This window comes from Poecilia reticulata, linkage group LG4 (assembly GCF_000633615.1).
Source record: "Poecilia reticulata strain Guanapo linkage group LG4, Guppy_female_1.0+MT, whole genome shotgun sequence".
NCBI classification, from domain to species: domain Eukaryota; kingdom Metazoa; phylum Chordata; class Actinopteri; order Cyprinodontiformes; family Poeciliidae; genus Poecilia; species Poecilia reticulata.
The window spans coordinates 21,082,145-21,091,212 of record NC_024334.1 but is presented as its reverse complement, the minus strand read 5'-3'; the positions used below and the strand labels follow the sequence as shown (position 1 = coordinate 21,091,212).

Genomic DNA, 9,068 nt, shown 5'->3' with positions numbered 1-9,068 from the left:
CACCCTTTAATTCCTCTAGTTTTTCATCCGGTTCCTTGAAATATTTCTGTCCTTTTTTCAGTAGTTTACAATTGAACTAACCAAGAACTGTCGGAAACAAAAACGCACACATTTTTTGGAAACTTTACTGATAAAGGGAATCTTTTCCAATGATTTTAAAGCATCTTATCCAGGCAGGATGCAGAGAAACAAGACCATATAGTCTTAAGGAATGAAAATCTGCTGAAACGTCATACGTTGTTATGTGGGAGAGAGTAAGGCAGACAGGTGGTTAAAATACAGTAAAAAAGAGGGATGGATGTGAAAGACGTAGCTGGAGGCTGTAGGGAAGTGTTAAGTACCAGATAAAAGGGATGTTTGGTTTTGCGACAGTAAATATGAATCCTCACTTGGAAAAGTTAAAATTAGGTTTCTATGGTATTTTTAGAGAGAGGAAGTATRAGGAAATGACAGGAAYAGTGAATAYACTAAAAACATCTCAAGAGCTCATTATTGGACCAAAATAATCCACAGAAATGCAAAATCTCCAAAACGCTGATCATTTATTGACTGTTTTTTTTTTTTTCAGTCAGAACATAAAATTGCCTACCGAGCTGCGTATTGGTGTATAGATGTGTGAGCGTTTGTGAGTGCGAATGGGTGAATGTGACTCTAGTGTAAAGCGCTTTGAGTGGTCAAAAATGATTGGATAAAGCGCTATATAAGTTTAGTCCATTTACCATAGTGGCCTTTTACTCATCAGTAGCTAGCATTGCTCACCTCATGCTTCCATGGAGTGTTTTCTGGCCTCTTGTTAAACTCCACTTGTGCTTTTTCAACCTCTAACTTTTCAAATTCTTGGTAGGGCTTGAAAACTGTCGCCACTTAAACTTGAATTAGTTACTTTGAAGTCCCTGATTAGGTATTTTTAGCTCTCAAACAAACCCTTATTGTTTTGAATTGTGCCAAAATGTGTTCAGTTTGTGCTCTTCTGCCTGTTTCTGTAAGGTTTACGACAGTGTAATAAGACCAGACATCTTTGCTGTATATTTAAAACAGACATGTTCCCGTATGACATCACCTGTTTGTTTTTTTGTTGCTGTTCCTCATTTATCCCTTTAAGTCTTCAGTCTTCACTCATCTGTTCTGTCTCCTCCTCCTTCGCTTTCCTCCACTATCATGTCTTGGTCCTTCCCTCCTTTCCATCTCCCAAAGCAAATCTTCCCACTGCGCTGTGAAACGCATTAGCGGCATGTGTGCGTCCACAACGTTCCCTTTGTCTCAGAACGTAATCTGGATTTCATTTGTTGTTTACAGGAGCTTTCTAGCTGTGGCTGGAACAAGAAAGAGAAGCACAGCTCCGCTCCGAATGTCGTGGCCTTCACCCGCAGGTTCAATCAGGTGAGACTGCGACATCCTCGGCTCTCGCAGCCAAGTTCAATCTGAAGTCTCGCCCCAAAAATAAAGAGAGAAGGAGAAAGTCTTCCTCCCTGCGGTCGTGGAGATTTATGAGTCTTGGCCATTGAGGTTTGAGGGGATGACAGCTCGTCTTTCCATCATGCCCTCCGTCTCTATCCTCCTGCTCTCAAGTCATCACCCCGGATCTCCCAGATGTGCTTGTTTTTGAAGCTGTGTTTATCATGGCAGCTCCTGAGGTTCCCCGTGTCTTCTCCTCGCACGTGAAATGCTCTTATGTGCATCACAAGTGGTCCCCAGGTGAAGATGTGTGTGAAGGCAGACATGTTTTTATCCTCAGCTACTCGCATTTATATAGTGGCTTGCAAACATATTGACACTTCTTTTGCTTTTTGTCACATTAAAGTCACAATTTAATATGTTTTATGTGATAGACGAACATGAAGTAGTGAATTACTAAGAAGACTAATATGTTTTAGTTTGATTTAATGTATTTGATTAGGACAGTGCACTTTAATCAACATAACCACAATTCATGGCAGTGTAAATATGCAGGAATTGACACAATAGCTACATTTTAACCTGTATCCTCCTAAGACAAGTTAGTACAAAAACACAAAGCGTCTCACTGTACAGGAGAGAACACGGCGCACGTAGTTCTATTAAAACAAGTAATAAGAAACCAACATTTACACACACGCAAAATAACTAAGCAACATACAGAAACTGTACAAAAACAAGTTACAAGACCCTCAGCTCTAAGCAGTGGAAGTAGTTAATAAGGAAGTAGTTAATATCCCAGCTTTGAAAAGCTCCGTTCTGTCCATCATGTGAAAATAGTCTAAAAAAGAAACTGTAGCAAGACTTGAATCCTGATAAAATGCAATAATCTGATGCTGGAGGCATCTAATTTAATCTGAATGAGTTTGAGATGGCATCTGAGCAAAAATAAGTAAAGCTGGTGGAGACGTACCAAAAGAAAAAAGAAAAAACTTTACTGCAGCTGCTATTGTAATAAAAAAGTTTGTTCTTCAACCATTGAGAGTTGAATATAACTCCACACCATTTAGATTTTCCTCTCAATTTCACCCAAAGACACAAAAATCCGAGTCTGCCGGTTTTGCAAAATGTTGGGGTGTAAATATTTTTGCAGAGTAAACAAATGACTGCGCACATGTTGAAGAGTCTTTCTCTCCTTACCCAGTTACATCAACGGGAAGCTGTGGGGAATGATTCAAGGGGCAGCCGTCCCCTTTAATCCACTTCCTCTGTTTTTGCCAGTCTTTTCTGAGCCCCACTTCACCAACCTCACATGTAAATATGATCCAAGAAGAATGTGTTTCTGTGGAAATTTCTTTATGTATGGCAGATCCCAAACGGTGATTCAAGATGTTTGCCGCACGCATTCGGCTGCTGCGAGCCAAGGAAAATGAGCTTTTTGGACAGACAGTCTTGGCCTGTCGAGGCAGAGAGTCCCAGAAAACCCATTCCACATTAACTGCGGCCATTTTTGTTTCCCCCCCCTCACCTCCCCTTGATCCTAATTTTTTGTTGACTCGATGCTTTCGGGAGCCAATAAAGGAGACGATTTGCCAGGGGGTTTAAACCGCTATGATAAATGCTCTGTAACCTGTTCCTTAAGGCTTACCAAAAGAGTTCATGTTTATGGTCAAGGTTTTATCATCTCAGACCTTTAATGCTCCCCAGCCAGAGATTGGATGATTATTTGACTCGAATTGTTAGTTTTTACATGCAAGACTTTTATCTTCACCAGTTTCTTTCCATTAAACCAGAAAACTGGTTGATCTACAGCCGATACACCTGTGTTTGCTTTGGCTGCTCCATCTTATTTAGGATTATTGAAACACTGGGAGCTTCTCCTCTAAAGGGCTTGATAACATTTATAAATCCAGCACTAAAGACGTGAGATTTGTTTAACTGAGATGTCCAAACATGGCCAACTCCAGGTTTTCCATGACAGACGGAGGTTAAAAAGTAAAATGATTCAAACTGAGCAACCAGCCAGTAATTCATTCAGCCTTTCTGACATCGAGTAGAAAGAAACAATCAAAAAAAAAAAAACAGCATAAGGAGAGAAATGATTAGCACTTATTGAAGACTTCATTTGTTCTTGTAATTTAAACTTGGTTTGAGTTTGGTTCTGTGTTTATAGGCCAGCAGAAATGAGGGGATAGATACTCTCACCACTCCTTGCCAGAAAAATCAAAGCCGATATGAACTTAGATTTAGCTCCTTAAGACTAGCCAGCAGCAATTAGCAGCTGCCTGGTGGAACTGGACATCTGCTGAGCTCAATACATGCAATTTCAAAGTGTTAAATTATGAAGTCACACTTCTAAGTCATATTTTAGATGTTGCATTTTTTTAATAACTGAACTTAACATAGGTATTTGAATGTGCTATAAAAAAATAAAATAATGCCGCCCCTCTACGCAGATTTTAAAAAGTAGAAGTTTAAATTTAGACAGTGTGGGAGTTAAAAGTACGATTATCTCAGACGAAGACACAAAGATAGACAGACTGTTTTTTTTTTTTGTTTCTCTGTTCAGAACACAATGTCCAGACAGCTGCTGGCCTCAGTCCTCAAGTTAAATTTCTCTTCCCACTATCCCCTCTCTTCCCTCTCTCTTCTCCTTTTCCTCTTCCCATTCCCTCCATCCATCCCGAGGGTTTTAACAAGATTGATTGACTGACCCGTTTAACTGCGTATGTGCAATCAGAATCTTGTCTTGCCAGCAGTTTCCCCAAAGAGACAGATTTCCGACATCCCTCACTGTCTGGCCAAGTGCTCTGAACAAACACATGTGCCTGCTGTGTTTTTTTTTCTCTCTCTCCCTCCTTTATCAATTGGCATTTCTTGCGTTCTTGACTGTATCTATAAACTGATTGTGATCCTGTGTTTTATTTTTTTTTTATCAAGAGCTCGTTTCTAATTGGCCTAAATGGGGCGTTGCTGTTAACGATCTGTCCTGTGGTGAACTGCTTTGCTTTCGACCACACCGAGCCCAGAGCTGTCACGGCTTGCTGCAACATTGGCTCAGAGCTTAAGCGATCATCAAATGATGAACAATGCCTGTTTTTACATACCTGAAGTCCTGATTCTGCTTAGGAGATTATAACTTTTGATGGTTTCCCCAGTTTGTTTGTTGTTGGCAGGGTATTTTTTGTGTGTGTTGCTTGGTGCAGTAATCTCTGTTGGGGTTTTTTTGTTTTTTTTCTTAGACAAGTTTCTGGGTGGTAAGAGAGATCCTCCATGCTCAAACGCTGAAGATCCGAGCCGAAGTGCTGAGTCTGTACATCCGCACTGCCAAGGTATACATCCCCCCTCAAAACACAACATTAATACTGTAATTCACACAAATATTAGAAATGTACCTTTTTATGTAATACGATTAATAGTAAAAAAGAGACTATATTGGCTGCTGTAGCTTGGCAGCATAGCTCTGTGTGCTATGCTGAAATATTGAACAACTTGTTTTGGTTAAAGGAAAATCTGCAAAAAAAGCAGCTGAAGTATTACTCATTAACTTCTATGATGTTTAAATACAGAGCTAAATTTCTACAGTTGGAAAGCGTTATTTTACTGTGGTATGTTGTGAGCCAATTATCGACAAGTCATATCAAAACGTAGAACAAACATGCTAAAGTTAACCTAGCACAGAGGTCTGCAGCCTGCAGCTCTGTGGCCACAATGAATCAGCTAATGTCATTCAATACAACTTTAATAACAAATGCAAGTTTTAGCAGTTTTTTCATTGAATAGTTACATTGATATTCCACAACATTGACACTAAATTACCAATAATGTATAATCAATTTTTTTGTTGTTTGTTTGAAAATTTGCATTTGTTTTTTAAAATGATTTTCCATAAATATAAGAATAAAATTTATTTATCATCGCCTTCACAAAAATTTAATGTTTTCCTCCATTTGAAAACCTTCAAAAAATGTTGGTTCTTTACTAATAACATATTTATTTTGCAGATATTTTAACAAAAGTTATGTTTTTTTTGTTAAAAGGTTATGTAATGTTTGTGGCTCTGAGTGAGCCTTATGTTGCTGGACTGAAGGCAAAAAATGTCCCTTTGGAGTCTGAAAAGATGCAGCCTTCATTGATTTTTATTAAGCATCAGACTGACTCTGAATGTGCAACAGAAAAATAAAACTAAAATTCAGAGCACAATTGTCTTACTGTGTGAACGCATCTAAATGTCTGATCGATGTCATGTAACTTTTCACAGAAACTGTGTGACATGAACAACCTCCACGCTGTCATGGCGGTGGTGTCAGGGTTACAAAGTGCGCCCATCTTCAGGCTCACAAAAACGTGGGCGGTGAGTGTATTTACCTCATGTGGTTATGGAACGCCCACTGGGCTTCACACCACTTCCAGTGGAATATGGCAGCTTAATTGACATAATGTAACTGTTAAAATCCTTTTTGCTCTAATTCCCTTTTCTTGCCTTCTGGTTTTGCCTTATAATTAACAGCTACTGAGTCGAAAGGACAAGTCTACGTTTGATCGGCTCGACTACCTGATGTCCAAAGAAGACAACTACAAACGTCTGAGAGACTTCATCAGCAGCCAGAGCATGGTCTCTTGCATACCATACCTAGGTAAGAGAAACCAACGTTTCTACCTACAACAACAAAAAAATCACCTCTAGTATGACAAAATTAAATAAACAGAAGTCCTTATCATTTATTTACTTACAAATAAAATGTTCACGTGTGAAGTCGAATTTGTCTGGTTTCAAAGTTGGTTTATTTAGATCTTAACATTCTCTACACCATTCAGTTTGATTAAAATGGAATGAAGTAAGTTTTATTTGGTCGTCTGAACAAAGCCTGCACATTAACACGCAGGCTTGGTGTTAATCAGCCAAATGTGCGGCTAAGCTCTTCCAGAAATGCTTATTCAGGGGAAAAGTAGCAGGAAGACAACACGTCTGATTCATAGAGGGGATTCCTGCAGATTAATGAAAAATTAAAGATGATTTGTCTTGGTGGTCACTCATCAGTAGCTCTGGGTTTCGTCTCTTCAGCTGCTCATCGCGTTTGTGGTCCTTTTCTTCAGAGCGTTTTTTCAGATTTAGGCTTCTAGAAACCGAAGAAAAACCATTTAGAAACTAGATTCTTGACAGTGATCCTTGTCAACCCTGCATGTTTTGAAACGGTATTGAAAAGTCTCTGAGTCGCGTTAAAAATCCAGCCTTTTAAACTTTACGAGCTGTTTTCAGGTTTATGATTAACGGCGTATTGAAGCATCTGACTGACTCCGCAGCTGTGCCTGGCATTCTGACCATACGGATTATTAAGTATGCCGGTGTTTTATCATTTAATGTTCTCCCTTTTCCTCAGGTTGCTGTACCTTTCTACTGCAGCTTTTGCTTTCCCTGTGCTCCGTCGTTTCACTCTTTGCCTCTTCTTTTTTTTTATTTTGTTTGTTTTGCTTGGCTTCTTTGAACTGAGAGGAGGAGTAAATGTCGCTCATAAATTTGGTGCTCTGTTGAGAAACATCTCAAGGTTCCTTTTAGCAAGAACAAACACATGAATCAGTAAGAAGAGGGAGGGAAAAAAATCCTCATTTCCTCTACTATATGTAAAAGCTTCCTTTTACTTTTGGTTGGACTCGCTGACATCACACAGGAACCCCTGATGAGCCCTGATGAGGAGCGCAGGGGAAAATGCTCGCGTCCATGTGTGTGGTTTTACTGCCGTACTGTTTGTTCTTGTTTGGGCTTGATGATGACTTTGATGTTCTTTACTGCCAAACAGTTTTGTTTTTTTCTTCCTCTTTAGCCGTCAGGTCCCACTTCATCGCTGCCGTTGGCGGTTCAAGCATGCAGACTTAAATATGCGCAAACAAACACGGACACAAGCCCAAAAGCTTTAGAGTCGCTACAGAAAGCCGGAGGTGGCCGTTTTCCTCGAGGCGAATGCAAAGTCGGGGCTGCGAAGCAGCTTCAACTGTGTGTCTTCACTGCGTGTTAGAAGGGAAAGACTTTCCGTTCACTAAGCGTTTGGATGATTTGCGACCAGCTGCTCTGTCACAGGGTGGAGTCTCGTCGAGTATTAATGTATGAGTGGGATGGTGTTTCCCTATGAGATGAACGTTTTAGTGATGTGAACACATGTGTGCTGCGTTGACCGTCTGGCTATCTTTGGGGATGAAACCGGCCAAGTTGGCCGAGAGGAGGGAAATTGCCACTGGTTCGCTCTGGAACGTTTCCCTTCATCATAAATTCTTGATCACGCGGAGAGATTGGAAACGGTGAAGCTTGTTCCAGAGCTTCTCTGCTAATGTAAGCTTCATCACTGCTTGCATAAATAATACATCTGGGGGAGGGCCTCCTGGTGTGTTTTGCAGACGAGAACTCGCTTCATTGGTGTCTGAATTAGTGAGAGCTCGCAGGAGGGAGTTTGAATGGCTGCTGGGTTTTTTTTCTAGACAGGAGATTTTGATATTTTGAAAATGTATTTCTGGGACGCTTTTGTAACTGAGTCATGTTTTTGCTCCTTTGCATCTGAATTGCAACATAAAATTGACTGCATTTTAACACCACACTTATTGGCACCCCAGGTAAAGGTGCTAAGAAGTCTTAAAATAAAGTCGTTAAATGTAAACGTAAAAATGTCACTTAAAAAAATTAATCTGAACAGAAAATATTCAGAGGAGGTAAAAAAAAAAATCTTATTCTGAAAAAAATCTTTATTTACCATTTCACTGGTGTCATTTCTACATTTTTAAAAACAAAATATCTTTTTTTCTTTTCATATTAACCAATGACTAAAGAAGGCTGAATTTCAGTTGGACATTGTTGTCATAGCATCTAACAGGCACAATGTGTAGTTTTTATTGCCATATTACCCCAATAAAACACTTCTCAGCTTTAGTCCATATTTCCCAGGTTGACAGTCTTATCTAACCATTCGGTCGACCAGTTAGCTTTACTGAACAGCAATATTACCTGTAAGTACCAAAGATCAACGTCTTTACAAACAAGGGAGTGCTTCCCGGTTTTTGTAAAGCTCTGATTTGGTGCACATAGGAAGTGACCTTATGACACTTCATGATGTTAAAGCCTTGTGATATTTCCAGGGTGTCCGTACATCCTTAAAAAGTCTTAAATTTAAGAGTTTAAAAGTCTTACATTTTAAGTTTAAAATTTTTTAAAACTTATATTGTTCAACAGTAAGTTGGACTTAAATATGTTTAAACTTTGAGTTTGTGTTCACTGCGGTCTATACACTGAGAATACCATAAACACTGAGAGAATATCAGCTAATAGAAATGGCTAAATGATAGGGATTACGGTGCCAAAGTTTGGATCTGTGGTACAGCTTCCTGTTGGCATCAAGACCACCTCAGAACGAGATTTGGGTAAAAAATTGCCAAATATAAAGACTAGTTAAACCTGGACTAGAACATTCCAATGCAGTTAGATTCTTTAAAACATTTTTTATATTGCTAACAACTTTTCTCATTGAGGACCGCAGCATCTGCATCGTTCTCTCGTGAGCTGGATGTGTCACTATATCGCTATGGCATCCACATCTTAAATCCAACAATGGTTTGTACTCGATCAAAACAAAGTGGCGTTTGGCGGTTACACAAGGACAGTCCGTTAATATGCCAGCTGGAAGTCGGAC

At 39.5% G+C, this 9,068-nt stretch overlaps 1 protein-coding gene across 5 annotated transcripts in view; it reads left to right on the top strand.

Moving 5' to 3' along the window:
- ralgps2 (Ral GEF with PH domain and SH3 binding motif 2) overlaps positions 1-9,068 on the top strand; it is a 100,312-nt gene that overhangs the window by 53,403 nt on the left and 37,841 nt on the right. For all 5 annotated transcript variants that reach the window (XM_008407327.2, XM_008407320.2, XM_008407328.2 and 2 more), the window contains exons 6-9: positions 1,297-1,380; positions 4,638-4,727; positions 5,657-5,749; positions 5,906-6,032. In XM_008407327.2, the coding sequence (XP_008405549.1) occupies positions 1,297-1,380; positions 4,638-4,727; positions 5,657-5,749; positions 5,906-6,032 (394 nt within the window). The remainder of the gene's footprint in view (positions 1-1,296; positions 1,381-4,637; positions 4,728-5,656; positions 5,750-5,905; positions 6,033-9,068) is intronic.